Genomic DNA, 27130 nt, shown 5'->3' on the forward strand with positions numbered 1-27130 from the left:
ATGTTCTCTGCACCTCAATTTCTTTTTCTGTAGAATGGAGAAGATTGCATTTCCTCCATAGACTTTTTATGACGATCAGATAAAACATGCATGGTGGTGCCTGGCACATAGTAAGAGTCAATGCATGTTTCAAAGCTCAGCCCTGCCCCAGCCCGGATCTCTGGCTTCCAAGTAAGATCACTGGCCTCTACCAATAACAGTCGCAATACCTTTTGGTCACAAGGGTTGGGGTTCCCTCACCTGACCTGTTATCCTACCATGTGGCAGCTCCAGGTACCTCTGGACTCCCAACTTCCCCACAGCTGAGAATGTCCTGGGTGCCCTGTTTGCTCACTCTGCAGCCAGAGGGGCCCAGCTGGGCTCTTCCTCTGAGCTCCCCTTCCCAATAGTGTTCCAGAGGCCCACCAAGTGACCCTGGGGGGCAAGAAGCAGCTTCTGAAGGGCACTTAGGTGTTCTGAACTTGACTGGGGTCTTGCCCCCATCTTACCATTCAGGCTACATCAGGCTCTGGTCAGAACCCCTCCTCCTTAAATATTCTTTTTTATTTTTTTATTTTTGCTGTGTTGGGTCTTCGTTTCTGTGCAAGGGCTTTCTCTAGTTGCAGCAAGCGGGGGCCACTCTTCATCGCAGTGCGCGGGCCCCTCACTATCACAGCCTTTCTTGTTGCGGAACACAGGCTCCAGAAGCGCAGGCTCAGTAGTTGTGGCTCACGGGCCTAGTCGCTCCACGGCATGTGGGATCTTCCCAGACCAGGGCTCGAGCCCATGTCCCCTGCATTGGCAGGCAGATTCTCAACCACTGCGCCACCAGGGAAGCCCCTTAACTATTCTTTAGTCCACCTCTGCGGTGAGATACTGGGGAGAGGTCCAGTGCTGCAGGTGGAGGATAAGTCCCCCTGGCAAGGCAGGGGATGTAAAAGGAAGAGATTCTGGACCCCGCAAAGTCTTGCAGGCTCCTCTCCTCCTCCTTTTACATCTTCCAGTTCCTTCAGTGCCTTCATCCCTTAATGTAAACAGGTCCTCAGGATCCATCCTGGGCCTTCTGTTCTTCCCACACATCCCTGGGGTGACTTTTTTTTTTTTTTTTTTGGCCATGTTGGGTCTTGGTTGCTGTGTGCAGGCTTTCTCTAGTTGTGGCGAGTGGGGGCTACTCTTCGTTACGGTGCATGGGCTTCTCGTTGCAGTGGCTTCTCTTGTTGCAGAGCACGGGCTCTAGGCTCGTGGGCTTCAGTAGTTGCAGCACGCAGGCTCAGTAGTTGTGGTGCATGGGCTTAGTTGCTCCATGGCAAATGGGATCTTCCCGGACCAGGGATTGAACCCGTGTCCCCTGCATTGGCAGATGGATTCTTAACCACTGCGCTACCAGGGAAGTTCCCCCCTGGGGTGATTTAAGCAGGCCTCCTGTCTCACCAACGGTGTGTCTTAGTGCTGGCTCTCTCTTTTGAGCACCAGATCTGAGATACCTCACTGATCTCATGACTGACGCAGACTCTCAGACCCCACATGGCTAAATACAAACTTATTTCCCTCCTCTGGACCCTCAGGTCAGTGAATGGGTCTACCTTCCACCCATTCCCTCAGGCCAGAAACCCAAGAGTCAACCTGTCTCCTCTTTCTCCCCCATTCCCCACATGCTGTCAATTCTGCTTTCGAAATTCCTGACACCTGTCTGCTCTTTCGCTCCATCTCCACTTCACTTCCTGGTAAGGTCTCGACACCTTCCACTTAATCACTAACTTCTGGCCTCTAGCCCAGCTGTGAAAACGCAAAGGACTTCAGATCTTTTCTTGGTTCAGGGGACGCAAATGACATGAACTGCCCCATTCTGACACGTTTAAGAAATCTTTTTTTTTTTTAAGGAGATGTCCCAGAAGGCAACATTTTAAAACCAAGGCAACCAATAACCACAACTTAAATATAATATCTGGCTTTCAAAATAAATTTGCCTTGCAGACCCTTGCAACAGGGGAATTGCCCAAGCGTTTTTAATTTTTTTTTCTAGTAAAACAATTAACAGCATTTTGCAAAAGACACAGGAAAACACACTATAAATAAAGAGACTGCCTCTAGCACAATAGCCAATAGCAGGTTATGAAACACAAGCTTCCCAGACCATCAATCTTTTAAAAAGAAGCCCAAATCTGAGTTTTAGATGAAGTTTCACAATTTTCAAAGGTTGGCAATCAGTTTTCAAAACCTTTAAAACCACTGTTCAGGCCTCCAGTGTGCAACTTTTGGCCCCTCTAGTGCATCCTCCACGCCACTCTTGAAATGATCTTTTGCAATAATAAAAATTATTTTTTGAAAAGATCCAACACTTAATGCTGACTGACTGCAGCCATGATTCCAAGTGCTTCACACGAAATTCATTTAATCCAACACTCCATGAAGTAGTGGAGCTACGTCCGCTCATTTAATCCAACATTGCACCCGCTGAGGTCCAGAGAGGTTAAGTCATTTGCCCAAGTCACACAGCGGAGTGGTGGAGCCAAGATTCCAACCCAGCCATCTGACCACAGAGCCACCAGCTGTGAAGGTCCTTATGGACCTGTGCCTGCCGCATAACTGATGGGTATGTGAATGAGTGAAGGCATGAAGGCATGAAGGCAGATCGAGTCTTCCCTGCCCAGTAACTACCTGCCTGAACGTCGCGGGCCCCGCCCCACCAGCGAACGCCAAGAACGCGCTCCGGGGGGTCCGCGGCGACTCAGCGGGAGCGAGCCTTGCACAATGCAGGTGCCGGCTGCTCCCTCCCTTCCGCCGCTTTGAGGCTCCGGGACAGCCCCGGCCACCGCTTCCTGCGCACAACCGCCGGGCCTGAGACGTCCGGCTGCCTCCCTCCGCCCCCCGAGCCCCAACCCTGGAGTCGGGGTGGGTTCACTTCCTGGCTGTGTGCTTGGGGCAGGTCAGCCAGCGGTGCCACGACGGATTTGTTGCCTCCTGGTCCTTCCCGTCCCACGCCCCTTCCCTGACACACCGAGTGTCAGGGTGGTCCAGGACTCAGAGCCAATTTAAATTCAGCACCTACCCCACCCCTCCACAAGTATGATAATAATAGCTTCTACGTCATGAGAACACCTTCCTAGGTGATGGGAAGGCCCAGCCGAGAGCTCTGTACGGATGATCTCGTTTAATCTTCGCAGTGGTCGTGCATGATGAGTATTCCTACCCCTATTTGTCAAGTTAGGAGACTGAAGAGCAGATTGGTTAAGTGCCTTTCTCAGATCAGGCAGTGGGGGGATGGCGGAGCCCTGATCTGTCTGACACCAGTGTCTTGCTTGTTCTTGTACAGTGTTTGTGTAGCTGATCCAACATTTGGGGCCAGGGACTGGGGCCAGGCCTGGGAAGACAGACCCAGGCGGGTGCTTCCTGAGGGAAGCACGCTTCTGATGGGGGAAAACTTTCTAGTTGGGAGTTGGACAGTAGCACACCGTGCTATAATACTTCCACCATAACAGGTATAGTAGATAATAGTAAAATACAGTAAAACAACTGGGGAATGGTGAGTTTGGAGCCTCTACTATCTTTGTTTTTCATATTTATTTAAATGTAAATTTATATAATTTAATTTTTAATGACCACATGTAACAACCTGTTCCCACGATTCCTGAAAAGGCAACAACTCCAGCACAGCACTGGGCCTAGGTCACTCAGGCCCCAAGGGTGGCAGCTCCTTCTGCTGCCTCAGGTCTCCTACGCACAGGAGTCACCGTCTCTCTAGCCTGGGTTTCCCTCTAGTGGACAGAAGAGTGATTCCAGGTGATTCCCTGGCTCCACCTGTGCCCAGAGGTCAGAACCCAGAGCAGGGTGTGGATGAGGTTTTGTCATCCGCCACTGACAAAGTTTCTTAAGGAGAGTTCATATGGTTTCACAATTATCCTCAGGCACGAGACACGTGGTATTCCATCTCTCTGAGGGGCAGTCGTGGAGGGCCCCTGGGCGACAGCCATGATCATGATCTCCAGAGCTTCTCAAAAATTCCATCTCATCCCCCATGTGATAGCTCAGGCTGGCTACATCAGCTCCCCCCACTCCCATCAAGTCTACCTCTAAAAAAGGCAAACTTGTGAGTGCCTTGTTTGTATCAGGGCTTAAGTTTTCACATAACTCATAGTCCACTAGTGAAACACTGACGAGGACCATTCATATGTGTCGGGCACATATGAGAAGAAGGAGTCAATTAGATGCAGAGCTGGGGCTCCCTCTCCTGCATTATGCTTAGACTCTCTTCTTCCAGAAGTGATCTTTCCAAAGCACAGATATATCTGTGTCACTTCTCCAGTCACAAGCCTCCAATAATTCTCCATTGCTTTCAGCTTCAGTTCAAGCTCCTTCACCATACAGTCAAGGCCTTGATTGAGACCCCACCTATATTGTTTACCTTGAATCTCCAAAGAAAGAAAGAAAAGAAAACTGACATTTTTGAAATTCTCCTCTGGGCCAGGCACTGTGCCAAATGCCTTGCCAACAGTAATGTTACTAGATAAGGATAACCACTTTACAGATGAGAAAACTGAGAGGCAGTACAAGCTGACTCAGTGTGACACAGCTTGCAAACAGAGAAGTTTTATATTTAGCCTACCCATCTCCATTCTTGAAAGCTGTCCCTGTCTCTCTAGACCTGGACCCTTCCCCAGGTTGGCTGCAGTGAGGTGCAAAGACTCCAGAACTCCCTTCTCACTGCACTCAAGGCAAGGCTACATTTCTTAGGGTTCTAAGGAAAGGATTGCTTTTCAGTGAAACTCAAGCAGAGCCACAGACTTGGGATAAGAAACCAGATTTTAATCTGATTAAATTTTTCTGGTGTTGACGCCAGAGTCCTTCATCTCCCCTCCTTCCCCCTTTCTCTTCCCTAACTCTCCCTTCTCATCTTCTCCCACCTTCATCTCCTTAACTTCCACTGGAATCCTAAACATCTTTAAGGCTCAGATGAAATTTCCCTCCTCCAGTAAGCCCTCTCAGACCACCTGGCTCAGGCATCCGCCTAATGAAAGTGAGAACTGTTGAAGTTTGAAAGGGAGAGCAGATTTCTGGCTGAACATGAGGATTGATCACATGGGTTTATCTCCACTGATTCCTGAAATTCCACTAAAATGACAGTAAATGGATTAGGAAAAAAGTATAAACTCACAAGGGAAGGGAATGACTGCTTAATGGGTGTGGCGTTTCTTTTGGGGGTGATGAAAATGTTCTGGAAATTGTGGTGATGGTTGCATGAAGGAAAGAAGGAAAGAAAGAAAGAAAGAAAGAAAGAAAGAAAGAAAGAAAGAAAGAAAGAAAGAAAGAAAGAAAGATAGAAAGAAAGAAAGAAAGAAAGAAGAAAGGAAGGAAGGAAGGAAAGAAGGAAGAAAGAAAGAAAGAAAGAAAGAAAGAAAGAAAGAAAGAAAGAAAGAAAGAAAGAAAGAAAGAAAGAAAGAAGGAAAGAAAGAAGGAAGGAAAGAAAGGAAGGAAAGAAAGGAACGGGAGAAATTGGACCCATGCCTCACACCATATACAAAATTTAACTCCAGTGGATCAAAGACCTAAATATAAAAGCTAAAACTATAAAACTCTAGGAAGAAAACATTGGGGTAAATCTGCATGATTTGGTAATGAATTCTTAGATATGATGCTCCAAACCACAAGCAACAAAAGAGAAAGTAGATTCATTGGATTTCATTGGAATTAAAAACTTTTGTGAATTAAAGGACACTATGAAAAAAGTGAAGAGGCAATCCACAGGATGGAAATAAGTATTTGCAAATCATGTATCTGATAAGGGTCTAGTAACCAGACAATGACAAAAAGACAAACAATTCAATTAAAAGATGGGCAAAGGATTTGAAGAGACAGTCTCCAAAGAAGATATACTAATGGCCAATAAACATGAAAAGATGCTCAATATTATTAATTATTAGAGAAATGTGAATCAAAACCACGAGGGGAATTCCCTGGCAGTCCAATGGTTAGGACTTGGCACTTTCCCTGCCATGGCCTGGGTTTGATCCCTGGTCGGGGAACTAAGATCCTGCAAGCCTCAAGGCGCGTCCTCGCCAAAAAAACCACAGTGAGATACCACCTTACATCCACTAAGATGGCAATAAAAATAACAGTAATAAAAACTGAAAATAAGTGTTGGCAAGAATGTGGAAAAATCAGAACCCTTATACATTACTGGAGGGAATATAAAATAGTGCAGCCACAGTGGAAAACAGTTTGGCATTCCTCAAAAAGTTTGGCAGTTCCTCAAAAAGTTCAACATAGGGGATTTCCCTGGCGGCTTAGCTGTTAAGACTCCGTGTTTCCACTGCAGGGGGCGTGGGTTTGATTCCTGGTCTGGGAACTAAGATCCCAGGCGTGCAGCCAAATAAGTAAATAAATAAATATAAATAAATAAATAAATATCAGGTTATTTAAAAAAAAAAAATTAAAACATAGAGTTGCCACCTGACACAGCAATTCTACTACTAAGTATATACCCAAAAGAATCAAAGTCATATATTCAAACGAGAACATGTACATGAATGTTGATAGCAACATTATTCATAATGGTCAAAAAGTGGAAACAATCCAAATGTCCATCAACTGATGAATGAACAAAATGTGACATATCTATACAATGAAATATTATTCAGCCATGAAAAAGAGTGAAATCCTGATATACGCTGCAACATGGATGAACCTTGAAAACACAGTGCTTAGCAAAAGAAGCCAGATGCAAAGAGTCACATAGTGTATAATTCCATTTATATGAAATGTCCAGAAAAGGCAAATCCACCGAGACAGAAAGCAGATTAAAGGTTGCCAGGGTGTAGGAGGACAGGGAATGACTGTTTAATGGATACCAGTTTTGGGGGAGGAGTGATGAAAATGTTCTGGAATTAGATGTGACAGTTGTACCACCTTGTGAAACCACTGAATTGTACACTTTAAATGGTTAAAATGGTGAACTTGATGTTATGTAAATTTTACTTTAATTTTTTATTTACTTCTTTATTCATTTATTTTGGCCACGCTGCACAGCATGTGGGATCTTAGTTCCCTGACCAGGGATCGAACCCATGCCCCCTGCAGTGGAAGCATAGAGTCCTAACCACAGGACCACCAGGGAATTCCCTACTTTAATTTTTAAAAAGAAAGAAAGAATAGGGGAGATAACAGCAATTGAGAGATGTGAAGCTGGAAACCAGATGGATAAGGGCTGGCTGCCTTAGCAAAAGGCCAGAGGAAGCTGAAATACAACTCCTTATCCAGGGAGTGTGGAAGAGAGAGAAGTGCCAACAAGAAACAAGTCTATAACTGCATCAGAACACAAAAACAGCTCAGGAACAGGGGGCGCTGGACACATTTGAAGGCAGGTTGTAGGATGGGGCTGAAAAGGGGAGGCCTGCATGGAAGCATAAGGAGTTGGACTCCTAAATCTCCTCCTTCAACCTCTGCAGCCAAGTGACTGCCCTCTTCCAGCTTGTCAGGAGTTTGAATTGAGAGGCTCTGGACTTGGGAACACCAGGCACAGCTGAGAATAGGAGTGACAGACTGTACTGTAATGAGGGGGGATTTGCTGAACTATAAGACCCTTTCACCCCTTTTCCCCTCTTGGTTCCCAGAACACTGTCAAGCAGGCTTATTACCTTGCCCCTTGTAGAAGATTAGAGGACTTCTCTACATGGAAATTTCAAAACCCACTGATACAGACAGTTGAAGAGTTCCTGGTAAAACTGCCAGATATCTGCTTACTCACCCTTTAGTGAAGCTCCATAACTAAAAGACCACCGCCCGCCCGGTCCCCACCACACACACATAGAGCTTTCAATCAGCTTGTAATACTTCACTCTTTAATATAAGTAAAAGCTGACAGCAAGGATCACCAGACATTTGATGAAAGCCTCTAACAAAAAAAAAAAGAGCAAAGCAAGTGCGGGGTTGGGGAGACAGATTCCAAGGAAATAGGGAAAACAGGGAGCGGAAGAAAACTTCAAAATTTATAATTAATATAAAAATTACTATTAATAGCCTCAGAGGAAAAAGAGGGGGAAAAATTGTGTCCATGGAAAAAAAAAGAAACCACAAAAAGGGAACATTTGAGAAACAAAAATAAAAGAGCTCTAAAAAAATTTTTTTTTAAATATAGTAGTCCAAAAATTAAATCTATAGGTTGGAAGTTGAGGAAATCTCCTGGAAAGTCAAAAACAAACAAAAACCAAAACGAAACCACACACACAGAGAGATAGAAATTGAAGAAAAGATAAGAAAAGGATAGCAGGAGTTTCAGAAAGAGAGAAGAAAAGAAAATGAATGGAGTGGGGAAATTTTTCAAAAAAATTATTGCAGAGTGCAATTATTTTTTCAGATTTGGAGGTTCATAATGCAAAAAGATCCTGCAATGCAATTCTGACACTAGCTATCCAGAGTAGGCCAAGTTTCACAGGTTAAGGGCATAGTCCTCCAAAGGACTTCCCTCACTTCAGACACCAGCTGCAAGTTTAGGGGTTCCCAAACCACCCACATTTCTGACCAACTGACTACAAATTCAGGGAGTTTCCACTACCCCCTGAGGTTTTTTTTTTTTTGCGGTAAACGGGCCTCTCACTGTTGTGGCCTCTCCCGTTGCGGAGCACAGGCTCCAGACGCGCAGGCTAAGCGGCCATGGCTCACGGGCCCAGCCGCTCTGCGGCATGTGGGATCTTCCCGGACCGGGGCAAGAACCCGTGTCCCCTGCATCAGCAGGCGGACTCTCAACCACTGTGCCACCAGGGAAGCTCCCCCCGAGGTTTGATAATACACTAGGACAATTCACAGACTTCAGGAAAATGCTATACTTATGGTTACAGGTTTATTAGGGTAAAAAAAGATACAAATCAGGACCAGCCAAAAGAAGACACATAGGACAAGGTTTGAGGGTCCCAAATGTGAAGCTTCCAGTGTCCCCTTGCTGTGGAGTCAGAACACATCACCCTCCCAGCACATGGATGCAGAGTACTGTTAACCAGGAAAGCTTACCTGAGCTTCAGTGTCCAGTTTTTATTGGAGTTTCATTACATAGGCATAATGGATTGAATCATTGTCTGCATGATTGAACTCAATCTCCAGCCCCCTTCCCTTTTCTAGAGGCCAGACAGTGTCACATGGCTTAAAGCTCTAAACCCCTAATCACAAGGTTGGCCTTTCTTGTTTGACCAACCCCTATCCTGAGTCATCTTAAACTATCCAGGGGACCACCATGAGTAACCTCATGAGCATAAACTATCAGGGCCCTAATAACAAAGACAGTCCTATCACTCTGGAAATTCCAAGAATTTAGAGGCTACCTCCTAAAGACAGGTGACAAGGTCCAGTCAAATTATTTATTATACAACAGACCCACACCAAAGCACAGCAGTGAAAAACAAGTCAGAACTCCAGAGACAAAGAGCACATCCTAAAATCTTCCAGAAAGAGAAACTGGTCACATACAAAGGTCTGTAGATCAAATGATATCCGTTTTCTCAATAGCAATACTGGTTGCTAAGAAACAGGAAAGCAATACTTTTAAATTTCTTAGGGAAAATTATTTCTCATCTAGTATTCTATACCCAGCCAAACTATCAACAAAAGGTGAGGGTATAAAGACAATTTCAGAAATGCAAGGCCTCAAAAATTTTACTTCCCAAGTACCCTTTCTCAGGCAGCTGCTAAAGTATGTGTGCCACCAGTGTGAGGAAGTAAATCAAGAAAGAAGAAGCAATGAGCTTCAGAAAACAGGAGAGCCAACACAGGAGAGAAGCAAAGGGAATTTCCAGGATGATGGTGAAGGGAAGTTGCAAAATGACAGTTGTGAAGCAGGCCTAGAGATCATTAAGTTCAAATTGCAACAGAAAAACAAAGAGCTCCAAAAGGGATGTTTCCAAGAAAGAAATGGAGCTGATAGATTGATTAACTGTCACGTTTGACCATATGAAGTGGTCTTTGTAGCTCTGGTGGGAATGTCTAGGGTTAAATTCATATACATAGAATAAATATATCCATAGAAAGAAATATCTACATTGAAATCTAAGCCAAAAAGGAAAAAATAAAATAAAATTTAACTCTGAAAAAAAAATTTTTAAGAGAGGAAATGTAGTCAGAGTACTCCATAGTACTCTGATACTCCAATATTTGACTCATATAGTCAAAATATTATAGATATTGAATATTTATTTCATAATTGAACTATAAATCTATTGAGAGAATAAGGGAAGACCAAGTATGTATGGTGGGGGCTTCCCTAGTGGCGCAGTAGTTAAGAGTCTTCCTGCCAATGCAGGGGACACGGGTGCAAGCCCTGGTCCGGGAAGATCCCACATGCTGCAGAGCAACTAAGCCCGTGCGCCACAACTACTGAGCCTGCGTGCCACAACTACTGAAGCTCGCGCACCTAGAGCCCGTGCTCCACAACAAGAGAAGCCACCGCAATGAGAAGCCACAACAAAGAGTAGCCCCTGCTCGCTGCAACTAGAGAAAGCCCGTGCGCAGCAATGAAGACCCAATGCAGCCAAAAATAAATAAATAAACATTTTTTTTAAAAGTATGTATGGTGGGAAGGGAAATATAAGAGCTACTTCTCCTTCTATTTTAAATGTCAATAGGGGGACAGTGGTAAAGAATCCACCTTCGAATGCAGGGAACAGGGGCTCGATCCCTGGTCGGGGAACTAAGATCCCGCATGCCACGGGGTAACTAGGCCCTCGTGCCATAACTACTGAGCTCGCACGCCTCAACTAGAGAGCCCACATGCCGCAAACTAGAGAGCCCATGTGCTCTGGAGCCTGTGCACCACAGCTAGAGAAGAGAAAACCCGCATAACACAACTAGAGAGAAGCCCGGCGCTGCAACAAAAAAGATCCCACGTGCTGCGACTAAGACTCGACACAGCCAAATAAATAAATAAATATTAATTTTAAAAAGGTCAATAGAAATTTTAAAATTCCTATTGGACTTCCCAGCCAATAGCTGTAAGAAATAAATTTATGTTGTTTTTATGTCACCCCACCCTCCAATTTTTAAAATAGATTATCTGTATTGGTCAAAATGTGGAAGGAAATATCAGGGACAAAAAACAGTTAAACCGGGCTTCCCTGGTGGCGCAGTGGTTGAGAGTCCGCCTGCCGATGCAGGGGACACGGGTTCGTGCCCCGGTCCGGGAAGATCCCACATGCCGCGGAGCGGCTGGGCCCGTGAGCCATGGCCGCTGAGCCTGCGCGTCCGGAGCCTGTGCTCCACAACGGGGGCAGGCCACAACAGTGAAAGGCCCCCGTACCGCAAAAAAAAAAAAAAAAAAAACCAGCTAAACCAGTAGTTGCCTTTGGGGAGTGGGAATCAGGGGTGGTGAGGGTAGGGTAGAAGGCTGCCTTTTTTTTTAACCTTGTCATACATTTAGTTGATTTTGAAAAATATGTACATGTATTATTTTGATTCAAAATATGTTTTAAGAAAAATAAAGGATGGGCTTCCCTGGTGGCGCAGTGGTTGAGAATCTGCCTGCTAATGCAGGGGACACGGGTTCGAGCCCTGGTCTGGGAGCCCCACATGCCGCGGAGCAACTAGGCCCGTGAGCCACAACTACTGAGCCTGCGCTTCTGGAGCCTGTGCTCCGCAACAAGAGAGGCCGCGATAGTGAGAGGCCCGCGCACCACGATGAAGAGTGGCCCCTGCTTGCCACAACAAGAGATAGCCCTCGCACAGAAACGAAGACCCAACACAGCAAAAATAAACTAATTAATTAATAAAACTCTTACTCCCAACATCTTCTTTTAAAAATAAAAGAAAAAAATAATAAAGGAAATTAAAAATTGCAGAGTGTCCCTAGAGTAGCATTTGTTACCTTCGTGAATTCATCACCATCCTGGGTCCAGACATAACTCAGAAAGCAGAGCTATTAGCCCTAAAAGCAGCAGCGTCTCTGCAGAACAGACACACATTAACCAGGCCCATGAGACTGATACTTCAAATCAGATGCCAATTCATTAAGTTTTAAGAGGAAGCAGCGCTTTGAAGCAGACTGGATCATCTTGTTCACTGATGAGTGCATTCTCTCCCTGTGGGCAGGTCTACATGGGGAACAGAGTGGTTTTTCAGCAGGTCTCTTGGTGATCCAGAGCACAAGTGAAGTGGGGGATGAATTGGGTGGTTTCAAAGGATGATGCTTCCATCTCCTGGACCAGCATCTTTGTCCCCAGACAGTGCTAGGATGGACACTCTGGTGAATGCCTTGACAGCCCTTCTTGGTCTCTGCTTTGTTGACTGTCCAGACCCCTCCTGACTGGCACCTTCTTCTCTTTAGCTGCATTAATACCTTTTTTCAGGTTACAGTCTAGACTGGGCCTGACAGTGATTCTGTCTCCAGCAGGTAGACTGACACATCTCTATATTTTTTTTTCCTCTTTTTTAAAAAATTTTATTGGAGTATAATTGCTTTACAATGTTGTGTTAGTTTCTACTGTACAGCAAAGTGAAACAGCTATACGTATACATATATCCCCTCTTTTTTGGATTTCCTTCCCATTTAGGTCACCACAGAGCGTTGAGTAGAGTTCCTATACAGTAGGTTCTCATTAGTTATCTATTTTATACTTAATATCAATAGTGTATATATGTCAATCCCAATCTCCCAATTCATGCACACATTTCTACTTTAAAGCATTAGAGGCTTGTGTCCAAACAGGCAACGCATTTACAAAGCACCCACGCTGTGCCAGGCTCTGTTCTAAGCTCTGGAATTACAGTGGTCAACAAGACTGACATTTGTCCTTGCCCTCACTGAGCTTACAGTTTGGTGAGGAAGACAAAGTATGCAAAGTGAAGGAGCAGTTTAACTCTCAGAAGACAACTTAATTCACCTTATTCTAGTTCTTGAGGTGAGGCCACCTCCTGGTTGTCCCCAGATATCACCTACTACAATGAACCATGGGGAGGGGCTGTTGAGTAAGGAATCTCATCTAGATAGAGAAAGAAGACCCACTTCTCAAGCATATATTCCCAGCCTCCCATGGATTCTATGCCCCAAATCTTTCCAGTAAAATGATTTTCTGCTTAAATGTATCTGTCATTTGTAACCAAGAACTCAGACTGGTACGGCAACCATTTCAGACATCTGTGGACCAGAGAACAAGTCCCCAAAAGGCAGTTCCCAACCCCTCTGCCTCAGGGCTGCAACCAAACCTGGAACCTCTCTGATCTGTACCTTCCATTCAGCACAAAGCAGGGCACACAGGCTGTCTCACTAAAATCTGGTTGGCTGAGTCACTCAGTAAGTTCAGCCAGAAGCTGTTCTATGTACTGAGGTTGCAAAGCTAGTAAGAGCTAGTTGCTGCCTTCAGAGGTGTGCATCTTGGAGCTAACATATGCAAAACTAAGGGTGTCATCTTCCTTCCCTTTTCTCTCAACCTATACATCAACTCACACCTGGTGTCCCACGCTCCAAACACATTGAACTGCTTGCACATCTCACAACCCTCTGCTGGGATTTCAACAGTGAGTAGTTTGGTTTCTTAGACTACAGGCGTGGGAGAGAAAGACAGCAGGTAATCAGGCTGCTGCTTGTAGACCAGACCTTGAATGCCAGTTAGAGCATCCTCGATGATGTATTGGCTGCTACCCCAAGTTACTTTCCTTGGTCTAAATAGAATGCCCCTGTAGTTTAGCTTTTCCTCTTCTACTGAAGGAAGTCTGCATAGAAGAGGACACAAGGCTTATATGTCCATCATCTTGGCTAGAGATGCAGCTGCAAGCAAAGTTCCCATTTTACAGATAAGTAAACAGAGGCTTCAAAGGACTTAACTCTACAGCTAGCAAGTAGCAAAGCAAGGGCTTGAAGGAAGTTTCCAGACTCCAAATCTCCACTCTTTCCTCTACTAGTACAGCTGCTACAGAGTGTTTTGTGTGTGGTATTAGGGAGGGGAATCTCAGCCCTGGCCTGGTCCTGGGGAAAAATTCTCCTTACCACCCATACCAGGGGCTAAGTTTGTTCTACTTGCCTCTCCTGGCCTAATCCCTTCCCTAGATAGTCTATCTTCTTAAACCCTCACAACAATCCTGTGAGGTATTACCGTCCCTTCATTTTACAGATGAGACCAAGGTTCAGAAAGGTTAAGTTACAGGCTTCAGAATCCGGAATCTTCACCACCTTGCTTCGCTGAGGTTTAGGAACACCGAGCTGATGAAACGGGCCAAAAGGTGATGAAGCGGGTGCCGGGGACCAGTCCCAGTTCAGGGCTGAGGGCCACCAGGTGGCGCGGTGGAGGTGCGGCTGCCCCCAACTACCTTGTTCCCCGCGGGCCAGACGCACCAGAACCAAGAGGGGCGAGCCCGAGGAAGCCGGCTCGTGGGGCGGGGAGTAGTTCTCTTCCCCAGCCCAGAATCTGCAAGGAGCGCGGTTCTCGTTCGGTCTCTAGGGGACCACCCGGGCCTCGCTAAAGAGTCACGCCCCCACCAGGCGACCGCCGGGCTACATCAGCTCGCCGCCTGCTCTGCGCTCCCCAGTGTGCAATTCATTTCGAGGGGTACAGGGAATAGAATAGAGTCTGAGAGGGTAGCTTGGAAGGGTGGGGCTGGGACTCCACCGCCCCCACCTGTCGACCGGGAGGGGCGGGGGAGGGGCGGGGCTTGTCCCGTAGGGCCCGCCCCCGGTCCCTGAGCCCCGGGCGCGCGACGAGATATAAGGCAGCCGGGAAACAATGCGCCTGCATCTCGCGCTCCCGCGCCGCTCCCGTGAGCGTCCGGGTCGCCGTGCGCGAGCGAGGGCGGGAGCGCGCGCGGGGGGGGCGAGCTCCTGAGTGCGGTCCGCGCGCTCGGTGGCGCGCATGTGCATGTGTGCGGTCTGCCGGGCTGCCCCGAGCCGGCGGGGAGCCGGTCCGCTCCAGGCGGTCGGCGGCGGGAGCGAGGTGAGGCTGCGGGCGGCCGGGGAACGGGCTCGGGTCCCGGGGGACGGGCTGCAGGCTGCCTTCTGGGCACAGCGCGCCCCCGCCCGGCCCGGCCGGGCCCTGGGAGCTGCGCTCCGGGCGGCGCTGGCAAAGTTTGCTTTGAACTCGCTCCCTGCACCCTAGTCCGCGCGCTGTGACCGGCTTCCCTGGGCACGCTGACCCGCGGCCGGGCTGCCGGGTCGCGAGGGAAGGGCGCGGGCTCCAAGCCGAGCGATTGGAGAGGGACGAGAGCCTGGCAGCCAGCTGTGCTGGGGGACGGGGGGACGCCTCCCTCCCCGGGCCTGCACCCGGGTCAGCACGTCCCCCTTCCCTCCCGCAGGGAGCGGACATGGACTTCGACTCGTACCAGCACTATTTCTACGACTATGACTGCGGGGAGGATTTCTACCGCTCCACGGCGCCCAGCGAGGACATCTGGAAGAAATTCGAGCTGGTGCCGTCCCCCCCCCACGTCGCCGCCCTGGGGCTCCGGTCCCGGCGCCGGGGACCCGGCCCCCGGAATTGGTCCTCCAGAGCCGTGGCCCGGAGGGGGCGCCGGGGACGAGGCAGAATCCCGGGGTCACTCGAAAGCTTGGGGCAGGAACTACGCCTCCATCATCCGCCGTGACTGCATGTGGAGCGGCTTCTCGGCCCGGGAACGGCTGGAGAGAGCGGTGAGCGACCGGCTCGCTGCTGGCGCGCCCCGGGGGAACCCGCCCAAGGCGCCCGCCGCCCTGGACTGCGCTCCCAGCCTCGAAGCCGGCAACCCGGCGCCCGCTGCCCCCTGTCCGCTGGGCGAGCCCAAGACCCAGGCCTGCTCGGGGTCCGAGAGCCCAAGCGACTCGGGTAAGGACCACCCTGGGCCATCAAAGAGGGGGGCACCTCATGGGTGGCCAAACCTCTGCCGCTGAGGTCAGGCAGTGGGTCTGCGCAAGCCCTTCCGCCACCTCCCCCTTCCTGTGGCTGAAGCTGCCGGTGTAGCCCCCAGCGGTGTCTGTCTGGCACGTGGGTGTGTTAGTAAACAGTTTGAAGAAGTGGCGTGGGAGCCAGCGTCCCTTTGATGATGATTGGAGCCCCAGGGGACAAGGGAGACAGGGAGACAGGCTGGGGCTTGGCGCTTAGGAGGACAATACAGGGATTGGACCGTAGGGGATTTCTGTCCTCCTAAGGCTGAAAAGGGTCCCTTAAGTGTCACTCCAGGCTTGAATTTTTTTTTTTTTTTTCCTGTCTCTTTCTCTGGGAAACTCACTCCCCTGAGGAGAGAAGAAGCTGAGGAGTCTTTGTGCAAAGCCAAAGCCTTCATCCTTTCAAACCTGGTCTCCTGCCTGGTTTACTTTTGAAAGACAATAATGGCTTCTCTTGCTCCGCTACCCCTTACCATGTTTGCATCCGCACCATCACCTATGAGACAGGTAGCGGAGGAATGACCACTCCCCATTAACGGATGGAAACAGGCTTAGAAATAGGAAATCACCAGAAGTGAACCCCAGCTTCCTGCCATCCAGCCAGCCTCTTTTACTCAATCCTCCATCCCAACCAGGCACTTCTCTGAGGTTTAGAGGAACTTCGTGGTAGCTTATCTGAGAAGTGGTACATCTTGCCTTTTTTGCTCTGGCCTGACGTGGGAAGGTGTTCCTCTAGGTCCCGCCCAATTCATCTGAGGGCTTTCAACTGCTTCATTTGTATTCAACAAATGTTAGCTGGCCCCTACTTTGTGCTAAGCTCTGGGCTTGGTGCTGGGGTCACAGATACAGAGCTCCAGGTTCCCCTTCCCTATCCTTGAAGGCAAGTGTAAACCTCACTGAGGACAGCCTGCTGCATCCTGTGCCACCAGACTACGTTGTTCTTAGCCTAACCTCTTCTCAGAAGTGCCCATAGGAAATATTGGCAAGGGTGTTTTACAGGGTGCAAACTGAGGCTCGCATCGGGAAAATCAGGACGGAAACCTCACTGTAGCTTTTAAGAATAACTTACATGACCATTTAGAGGGAACTGGGGAATGGGTATGGAGGTTGTCATACACTTGAAGGTAAAAATAAGGATAACAAGAACAATTAAAAGTCAATTTTTTCGGTCCACTGTGTTAAGGTCATTTTTAACCTGCTTGCTTTCTACACCAAGACCTTCTGTTTGTTTAATGGCTGGAATGGGAACTTTGAGATCAAGAAACCAATAAAGATGTATCTCTACAAAGGCTGATGGAGTGGTAGAATGGAAAGACCATTGTTTTGGGAGTCTGGAGATCTTAGTTTGAGATCCAGAACATTACAAAGGTGATGTGTGGACTTGGCTGAACTGGGTCTCAGTTTCTCCCTTTGCACATGGAGTATGACCTGATTGTCCAGCCGAGGACACTTCCTTGTCTGGGTAGAGTTAGGCACTACTCTCCGGAAAGGAGAATCGTGTTGTGCCTTATTTCTTCCTTAGGCAGAGCCTTCCGCAGCTATGAGGTTTAACCCTGAAATATTAAAGGTTTGGGATGTGGGGAAGCCTCCTGATTCATTTTCTAACCTGCTCTTTAACCTGAACCTGTTTGCAAGCTCCTGGTTCACCCATAGGCCACATGGCCCAGAACAAAATGCAACAGATTGCAAACAATGAGGGGGGTGGGAAGAGTGACTGATGGCAAAGCTCAGCCAATAGGGGCCAGGGGCTGGGTAAGACAGCCTTCAAAACACCGCTTAGCCAGCCAATCACAGGCCTTGGGGCCAGGAGGGCTGAACGGTCAGGTTTTATTAATGGAGAAATAATGCGATTGTCCACACAATGGAAGCCTTCCTGACAAAGGGGCTCAAGCATCCTGATATGCAAAAGAGGCCGAGAACTGAGCTCTTCTGTTGTCAGGCTGAAATGCATTAAGGTGGCCTTCTATGCGGGCGCTGGAAAACGTGTGGAGCAGGAAGGTTCTCCCCAAATTGTCCCTCTCCTGGTTGGGGTAACCTAAAAGACCTTGGAGCAAGGGAATGATGGGGGCATGTCCAGGTGTTGCTAGTGTTTTGGCCCTTGTGTCAGAACATTCCCATGCTGCTCAGTTCCTGCCCTGGCATAGGTAGCTTGGAAATGGTCGCTTGTACCTTTGTGAAGTTCCTGCAGCTTTTGCAGACCTGTGATTACAAATCCAACCCTCTTCTGGTCAGGGAAGGGGGTGGGGCAGGCAACCTATAAATGATGGATGACTCTAGAAACCCATTGAACCCAGGAGCAAAATGCTGCTAAGGCAAACCCTTTCCCTCCCCTCTGGGTGAGGAGGGATGGGTTGTAGCCCTCCCTTCTCCGACTCTTCAGCTGAAAGGGGCGGCAGAATAGAGAGGTGGGGGAATAATAGGATTTATAACTTGTGAAAAGTAACAATTCCCAAGTGCAGGCTGTGCTGGGTTGGAACAAAGGGCAGCTCTGCCCACAGACCCCTCATTTACAATTCTGATGGGGCATGAAAGAGCCCGACTGGGGAAGATCTTTAGAGCTAAACTTTGTCCCAGGCTGATAGCTCTTTTTCTCCATCCCCTCAGTGGGGGAGGGGAGAGCCTGTGCAGACTGGGGGCTGTTGGCTTGGGTCTGCCTTTTGTTCTTATCTAAGCCTTGCTGTGCAAAGAGAAATTGGAGAATATTTTCCTCCTTGCTTATTTCACCTCCTTTCCTTCACACTGCCCTTAGCCTCATTACGGATGAATCAGCTGTCTTTCTCCTCCCTTGAATTTGTTTATATCTAAATTGGGAAAATGTCACCTCCTTTCCCAAACTCCAAGATAGGGTCTGAGTATGTGTTTCTCATGGGGTGTGTTTCTTCTGTTGATCTCTCTTCTTGGACAGAGGGTGAAGAAATCGACGTTGTGACCGTGGAGAAGAGACAGTCCCTGGGTGTCCGGAAGCCGGTCACCATCACAGTGCGAGCAGACCCTTTGGACCCCTGCATGAAACACTTCCACATCTCCATCCATCAACAACAGCACAACTATGCCGCCCGTTTTCCTCCAGAAAGCTGCTCCCAAGGAGAGGCTCCAGGGCGAGGGCCCCAAGAAGAGGGTCTGGAGAGAGATGTACCAGAGGAAAAGGAAGATGAGGCAGATGAAGAAATTGTGAGCCCCCCGCCTGTAGAAAGAGAGCCTCCCCAGTCCTGCCACCCCAAACCTGTCAGTTCTGACACTGAGGACGTGACCAAGAGGAAGAACCACAACTTCCTGGAGCGCAAAAGACGGAATGACCTCCGTTCCAGGTTCTTGGCCCTGAGGGACCAGGTGCCCACCCTGGCCAGCTGCTCCAAGGCCCCCAAAGTAGTGATCCTGAGCAAGGCCTTGGAATACTTGCAAGCCCTAGTGGGGGCTGAGAAGAGGATGGCTACAGAGAAAAGGCAGCTCCGGTGTCGGCAGCAGCAACTGCAGAAAAGAATTGCGTACCTCAGTGGCTACTAGCTGACCAAAAAGCCTGACTGCTCTGTCTTAACAAAGACCCGAACTTATTTTTTAACCTCTCCTATCACCCATAGGAATTTGCACATTTTGGTTCCAGTGGGACAGCCTGGACAGTAGATCCCAGAATGCATTGCATCCGGAGCACACGCAAGAAGGGCTTGCATTCTTGGAAACCTTGCAGCCCAACTCTCCCTCTGCCCTGACTCATGGGAGCGCTGTGGCTTCTCTGACGCCTTTGGCTTCTCAGGCAGACAGCTGACTGAGGAGCCTTGGGGTCTGCCTAGCTCACTAGCTCCGAAGAAAAGCCCGACAGATGCTATGCAACAGGTGGTGGACGTTGTCGGGGGGCTCCAGCCTGCATGAAATCTCACACTCCCGATGAGCTTTAGGCTGGGAAAGGATGCTCCCACTGGTGTCTCTGGGGTGACGCGGGGACAGCTGGGCCTGGACACCCTCCCTGAGGCTCCTTTTTCCAGGAGACATACAAGCTGTCTTGGGTGAAGACGAGCTCGCAGACTTAATCAGCAGGGACCATTACCTCACTGTCAGACACTTTACAGTAGCTGAGGAGTTGGACACCTTTAATATATATATTCTGATGTTAAATGACACCCCTCCTCCCACCACTCTCCAGGCTGCGACCTTGAGAACATTTAAAGAACTTGGGCTCTAGATTCTTTGTCTAAAAGCCCCCTGGGTCCTTTCCTCTGAGGGCAGAGACCATTCAGTCCTCACCAGGGAATTTTTTGTTTCCTTCTGCCTTTGTTATGCAATGGGCTCTAAGGCACCCCCTTTCCCACAGGTCAGAAATATTTCCCCAGGACACAGGGCAAAGTGTCCCACACTGTGGCCTGGGGAAGGCTTGGAGTCCTGGCTGTAAACCTGTTCCCTGCCCAGGTGTTTTCCATCTTAGAATTTTCTCAAAGCAGATGTCAGGCACCTGAGGAGGGAGAACTGTACCACTTCCTCTTTCCCACCTCCCTCTCGTCTCAATCCCTGACTGGTAAGTTTGAAGTTCTACTAGGACCATGCAAACCTGTCCTTCTCATGCAACTCCAAGGAGCTTGCTGGCTCTGTAGCCACCCTTGGCCTCCTGCCAGCTTGACATGAGTCAGATCCTTTTCCCAGAATCTGGGCCTTACTGCAGTTCTTACTGGGAGAGCTGCTGGGATGCATCCAGTGCTCTGGAAGGCAGACTAGCTTCCTGGTGGGTTTTTAAGGAGCTTCCAGGAGCTCTGCTTAGTGGACCACGATGGATTTTACCCCAGCTGGACTGAGCCTCTCCAAGTGGATTCCAGGCGCAGTCTCCATTCTGAGAAAGGCACCCACCCCAACAGGTGTCATGTGGGCAACCTCAGCAGCCCCTAAGCCTAGCCTGGAAGAAAGACCAGCCCCTCCAGAACTCTGCCCAGGGCAGCAGGTGCCTACTGGATGGGGGTTTGAAAGTAGGGGAAGGGAGGATGGTAGAGCGCTATACGTGGCTCTGGGAAGCCAGCTGCTACTTCCAAACCTATTATGCATGAGGGTCTGTTCCTGAGGTTGCTTCCTGGCCTCAGAGAACCCCAGTGGAAGTTAGGAAAAAGCCTCCCTACCTTCTGGAGCATGGTTTTTGGGAGCCAACTGACTTCTAGAACTGTCTTTGGAGAACAGTTGAGATGTAGGTTACTGATGTCTCACCTGAATAGCTTGTGTTTTATGAGCTGCTGTTGGGTATTATGCCGGGAGCAGTCTTCTTCTTTTTTTTTAATACTGTATTTTTGTATGCCTTTTGCAAAGTGGTGTTAATTGTTTTTGTACAAGAAAAAAGCTCTGGGGCAATTCTCCTGTTGCAAGAGTCTGATTTATTTTAAAAGGCAGGTTTACCTGAAATTTTGTATTTAGTTGTGATTACTGATTGCCTGATTTGAAAATGTTGCCTTCTGAAACATCTTCTAATAAAAGATTTCTCAAACATGTCAGAGTGGGGGCAGAGCTTATGCCCACCGCATCCCCCGGAACCAAGGAAAATTGTTTCAGGGTAGCCACGAGTGATCTCTAACCATGTTGCTAACCTGGTCACTCCACTTTGGGTTCCTGAAATGCCATTTCAGACATGTCTAAACAATGTAGGTTCAGTACTCGGTAAGCACTCTTGTGAATTGCAGAGTGCTGAATTTGTATTTTAGAAGGCTTGAAATCCCAGGGTTCCACCATTTACTCGTCCTGTGCTTTCAGCTTTACCTAAAAGCTAAAAGCCCTAGTTTCCTTACTTGTAAAGTGGGGATAAATGCTACTTCACAAGGGGTTGGCAGGCATTAAATGAAGGATAAACTTTTTTTTTTCTTTTTTCTTGTTTTTGGCCACGCGGCTTGTGGGATCTTAGTTCCCCGACCAGGGATAGAACCCAGGCCCTTAGCAGTGAGCGTGCAGAGTCTTAACCACTGTACCATCAGGGAATTCCCAAAGTATAGACTTTAAACCACTTTCTAAACTATAAACCCTTAAATCCTTTAGGGTGGTACTGTTCTTACCTTAGTGGTATTTGCAGGACGTCTTTTTAATGACTTTTTTTTTTTTTTTTTTTTGCCATGCCCCACGGCTTGCAGGATCTTAGTTCCCTGACCAGGGATCGAACCTGTGGTCCCTGCAATGGAAGTGCAAAGTCCTAACCACTGGACCACCAGGGAAGTCGCTTGCAGGATGTCTTTTTTAAAATTCTATGAGGGGGCTTCCCTGGTGACGCAGTGGTTGAGAGTCTGCCTGCCGACGCAGGGGACACGAGTTCGTGCCCCGGTCCAGGAAGATCCCACATGCCGCAGAGCAGCTGGGCCCGTGAGCCATGGCCGCTGAGCCTGCGCGTCCGGAGCCTGTGCTCCGCAACGGGAGAGGCCACAACAGTGAGAGGCCCGCGTACTGCAAAAAAAAAAGAAGATTATTAAAAATCCTGTGAGAATTGGTGATGTGATGTGAATTTTTTTTTCTTTCTCCCTTGATTAATAAAGGAAAATGAAGGCTCCCTTTACCTCCCATAGTTCTCAGAAACTTACCGTAAATGCAAGAGGGGAGAATTTATTAATAGCCATTCCTGATGGAGCACTGCCTGTGTCTAAGCACCCTGCTCCGTCCTACACATTATACCACACCAACCACAGGCCAAGGCCTACAGAAGAGGGAACTGAGGTTCTGAGAGTGAAACATAACTGTCCAGTATTACACAGCTAGTAAGTAAATGAGTCCAAGGGATTTGAAACCAGCTCTGCCTATCTGCAGAGCCAGAGGTGTGAACCACTGCATAATAATGATCAGCTTGTTTTGTTAGCATGGGTTGTGTGGAGGAAGTAGGGAATTTCATCACTTAACTGCTTGCTGGCATTGTCTCTCCTTGGGGCCACTGTGCCTGCCACTTATTGGGATGAAGTGGAGCAAATGTTCCATGACCAGCCACTCTGCTGCCTTTGTGGGCTGGGTAGATTCGTCTTGCCCCAGAGAGGCGCCTTCTGGGACTGTGAAAGGAAAACAGTTGCTGTTCAGAGAGGCATGAGCATCATGGTGGGAGAAGGCCACTTTGTCTCATGTAATCCTGCTTTACAGCTGAGACCTGGGTCGGTATTGCCCACCTGTACTCCTGCGAAGCCTGAGTTGAGTCCAAAAGCTACTATTGATGTAAATTCCTCACATTTACAAAGTGACCCTCATCACAGCCTGGTAAATAAGCAATGTCTGCCGCTTGGTACTGGAGCCCAGACAGGTTTTTTTTTTTTTTTTTGGCTGCACTATGCGGGCTTTCGGGATCTTAGTTGCCCGACCAAGGATTGAACCCACGCCCCTTGCAGTGGAAGCACAGAGTCCTAACCACTGGACCACCAGGGAATTCCCCCAGACAGGTTTCTTGCTCAAGGTCACAGAACAGAATCCTAATCCCAAACCCAGTCTCCTGTCAGGTAAACTTCCCACTCCACCCCCACTGCCCCTATGTCCCCAAACCCAGGGCATAAATAGCTGTTTGATAAAAACAGACTTGGATTACTGGGATTCTTTTCCTAAAACTCCATTCCCAGGACTTCCCTGATGGCGCAGTGGTTAAGAATCTGCCTGCCAATGCAGGAGACACGGGTTCGGGCCCTAGTCCGGGAAGATCCCACATGCCGCGGAGCAACTAAGCCCGTGCGCCACTACAGAGTCTGCGCTCTAGAGCCCACGAGCCACAACTACTGAAGCCCACGCAGCTAGAGCCCGTGCTCCGCAACAAGAGAAGCCACCGCAATGAGAAGCCCGTGCACCGCAACGAAAAGTAGCCCCCACTCGCCGCAACTAGAGAAAGCCCGCGTGCAGCAATGAAGACCCAGCGCAGCCAAAAATAAATAATAAATAAAAATTTTAAAAAAACTCCATTTCCCTCTTTTAGTTATAGTCACTCTGTTCCCAGTGCATTCATCCTTCCACTTGTCAAGACACTAGTTTGTAGGGCTTCTCTCGCTTTACTAGACCTTAAAAGAATTCATGAGTCCTCAATAAAATCTTAGGGACTCCTAGGTACAGGCCCTAACGCTGATGCTGATGTTGTTTTACATACCTTAATTCTCACAATAACCTGGAGATCAGGGTGGTGTCAGCCCCGTTTCACAGGTGAGCAAACTGAAGCTCAGAGACATTTAAGTCATTTGTCTGAGCCCAGGCAGCTAGTACCAACTGTCTGCCTCTAAGCTTCAGCTCCTGTGAGTCTGACTGTTGAGAAAGGAGTGGGAATAAAGCCATCTCCTGGGGGGAAGGGAGGGTGTTTCTGGTATGTGAAGTATTTTAAGCTCCTTCCTAGCTCACTTCTGCGGGCTCCTACCTCTATCTTTGTCTGAAAATAGCCATGAGATTATTCCTGGATTTCGGAGAACAATTTCTACAAATTAGGTTTTCCCCTGAATACACCTAAGGGACTAAGTACACAGCTCGGGGTTGTGGACGTAGACAATAAAGGACAGCTGAGAAGCCACACGTGGAGTGGAAAAGAAAGGCCATCCTCTCTGTTAGACAATCAAAGGCTAAACCAAGTGCTTAACTCCTGCCCCTATTGCCAGCTATTTTGGGGAACTGAGACGGGTTGAACTATCTCAAAAGTGTCGAATTTGTCTTAAGTGCCCCCTGGGGTCAGGATATTTCAGAATATGCACATTAGAAGGAGAAGGGGATGATGGGGATGGCTTTGTTGATCTGGAAGGTGATAGGGAGTGTGAAAGAGGATTCTAAGGATAAGATAACCAATTGGGAGGTGACTGGGTGACTGGGTGACTGGGGAAGGTAAAGGGGAGGTCTGTAAATGTGTCAGCTAAGGTTCCGTTGGGGTGTGGGCATTTCTACTTTAAGCCCAGTGGACAGCTCTTCTTAATGTCTTTATTTAGAACTGCTGCCAAAGGGATCAACTGTATTACGATTACCATTCTTTTGGTGAGCAAATCTAAATATGTTCTTAAAGTCTCTAATCAGGTGAGTTATTAAACAATAAGACTCAGTGCTGGGGTCCAGTCGGTACCCAGGAAGTAAGTGTTGGATTGCCTCTAAACTTGTGGGAAGCGGTATGGTTAAGTAGCCTCCCACACCCAGCAGAGCTCCATTCCAAATCAGCCTCTGTATTTTCCAGCTTTGTGAGCTCGGACAAATTATTAACATCTCCCAGTCCCAGTTTCCACATCTGTAAAACAGGTATAACTCATAATACCTGCTTCTTTGGGTTGTTGTGAACAATATTAAGTGCTCAGTAAATGATTAGTTATTATTTAAACCATCTAACAAGCCACACAGATCAGTCATATTTGGAAGGTGATAGAAAGGATTGGTAAAATAAGAAATCTTCCCAGAAGGAGTGCTTAAAGTAATCTGAAATGGACATATTAATGTCTCAAGAAGCAATAAATCATCAGGGAAGGAGTAGACAGGATTTTGGGAGACTGAGATGAACAGAGGAGAAAGGAGGGCAAAGACCTGAACCTCTGACTGGTCCACAGCATCTCATGACCCATGGCAGGCAGGAGCTGTGAGTCTGTGATGCTGTTGCACATAAGGGCCCTCCATTTGTCCTCACTGGGCACTGCAGTGTCTTCAAACTGCGCTGGAGTCAATGACTCCATTCAGTCATTAAATCCTCTAAGGCCTATTTTGGTTAAGGCAATGATCCTCGAACCTGAGTGGACCTTAAGAATCTATGCATCCCCAAGACCCTGATGTAGTAGGTCAGGACCAGGAATCTACGTTGCTCACAAGCAAGCAGGGAGGTGGATTTCCTGAGGTCACACTTAGAAAAACATTGGAACAAGGGGTTGGAGCCATGTCCTGTGGAGATACAAAAATATTTACAGAAGGTGGTATAGATGGCATAGTAAAATGGTTAAGAACAGGGACTTGGGGTTACTACCTATGTGATGTTTGGGAATATCACTCAACCCCCTTGAGTCCTAGAAGTTTCCTTCTTCTCTAAAATGGATATAATATTAACATCTACCTCATAGGACTGTGGCAAAGATTAAATAAGTTACTATATTGAAAGTGCTTAGGACTTCCATGGTGGCGCAGTGGTTAAGAATCCACCTGCCAATGCAGGGGACACAGGTTTGATCCCTGGTCTGGGAAGATCCCACATGCTGTGGAGCAACAAAGCCCATGCGCCACAACTACTGAGCCTGCGCTCCAGAGCTCTCAAGCCACAATTACTGAAGCCTGTGCTCCTAGAGCCCATGCTCCACAACAAGAGAAGCCACCGCAATGAGAAGCCCGCGCACCGTAAGGAAGAGTAGCCCCTGCTTGCTGCAACTAGAGAAAGCCCACGCACAGCAACAAAGACCCAACACAGCCAAATATAGGTAAATTAATTAATTAATTAAAATAAAATAAAGTGCTCAGAATAGTGTCCACATAGTAAGAGCAATGATATATGAAGTGATGGTTCCTTATGGAAGTTTATGTGTGTGCAAACATGATCACAAAGTAAAGCAACATGTGTCTCAGACAAGGGCTGCAAGCCTCAGAAGGGAAAGAGAGCATTTTGGGATCGTCAAGAAAGTTCTTGTTGGAGATACTGTGACTTTAACTGGAAATACGAGTTCCAGGAGTATTTGGCTAGGTGAAGAGGAAGAAGGTGTTCTAAGCTAAGGGAATAGCTATGCGGAAGAGAGGATTGGGAAGGTTGTGTGGAATCTGGGGAAGGGGGAGGAATCTGGTTTGATTTGCAGGCCAGGTGGTCTCATTTTTACAAAACAAGAGGGGTTGCACTGGATTTCTAAGAGGATCTTTTTGCCACAAACATCCTCTGTGATTCTTTGAAATAGGGAAGTCAGGGAAAGAAACTGATTGTGGTTTGGGACACAATGAGATTGAGGTAATGGGGTCATTCAAAATAGAGCACCCAACAGGAACTTGGAAATGTGACATTAAAGCTTTAGAAAGGGGGTTGAAATGAAGATACAGATTTGAGACTCATCAATATATGAAGATGATGAAGGCCCACAGTGCCAAAGCCACAAGAAAGAGAAAGGGCCAGAGAAGTAGAGGAGAGGGATTGAAGGAGCCATGAGATTAGAACCGGAAAGGACCTCTGATGCCTCTGCATCTTTTCCCCTTTTGCACCTCCCCACTCTGATTTTGCAGCCTTCGGGGATCCCGGTGCGTGTGTAGGCTGTCTTGGAGATCTGAGAAGGCAGGAAGTGAGCTCTCTTTGAGAACATTCTGGTGTGCTCTGGAGCAAACTCTATAACTCAACTTTAGGAGTTACAGAAACCGTGGTAACTCCATGGTTTATGGTGAGCTCTACTCTCTTCTTCCCCTCACTTGTTTTGAGCCATTCCGATGCTCCTAGATTTGAATTGG

The 27130-nt window shown here is 48.0% G+C and overlaps 1 protein-coding gene and 1 non-coding gene across 2 annotated transcripts; one reads left to right on the forward strand and one right to left on the reverse strand.

Annotated features, from left to right (window-relative positions):
* The first annotated feature begins 14795 nt into the window (after positions 1–14795).
* On the forward strand, positions 14796–20188 carry MYCL (MYCL proto-oncogene, bHLH transcription factor). The gene is given in 4 exon segments (XM_029229688.1): positions 14796–14876; positions 15235–15357; positions 15359–15740; positions 18705–20188. Coding segments are annotated over 4 exon segments (1185 nt in total). The 3' UTR covers positions 19304–20188.
* A 1708-nt stretch (positions 20189–21896) lies between these two features.
* Positions 21897–21969, reverse strand: TRNAG-UCC. Its single transcript has one exon. It is a non-coding gene; the product is annotated as a tRNA-Gly (tRNA).
* Between the last annotated feature and the right edge of the window lie 5161 nt (positions 21970–27130).

Source organism: Monodon monoceros, unplaced genomic scaffold (genome assembly GCF_005190385.1).
Source record: "Monodon monoceros isolate NGI ecotype Baffin Bay Population unplaced genomic scaffold, NGI_Narwhal_1 Super_Scaffold_18, whole genome shotgun sequence".
NCBI lineage: Eukaryota > Metazoa > Chordata > Mammalia > Artiodactyla > Monodontidae > Monodon > Monodon monoceros.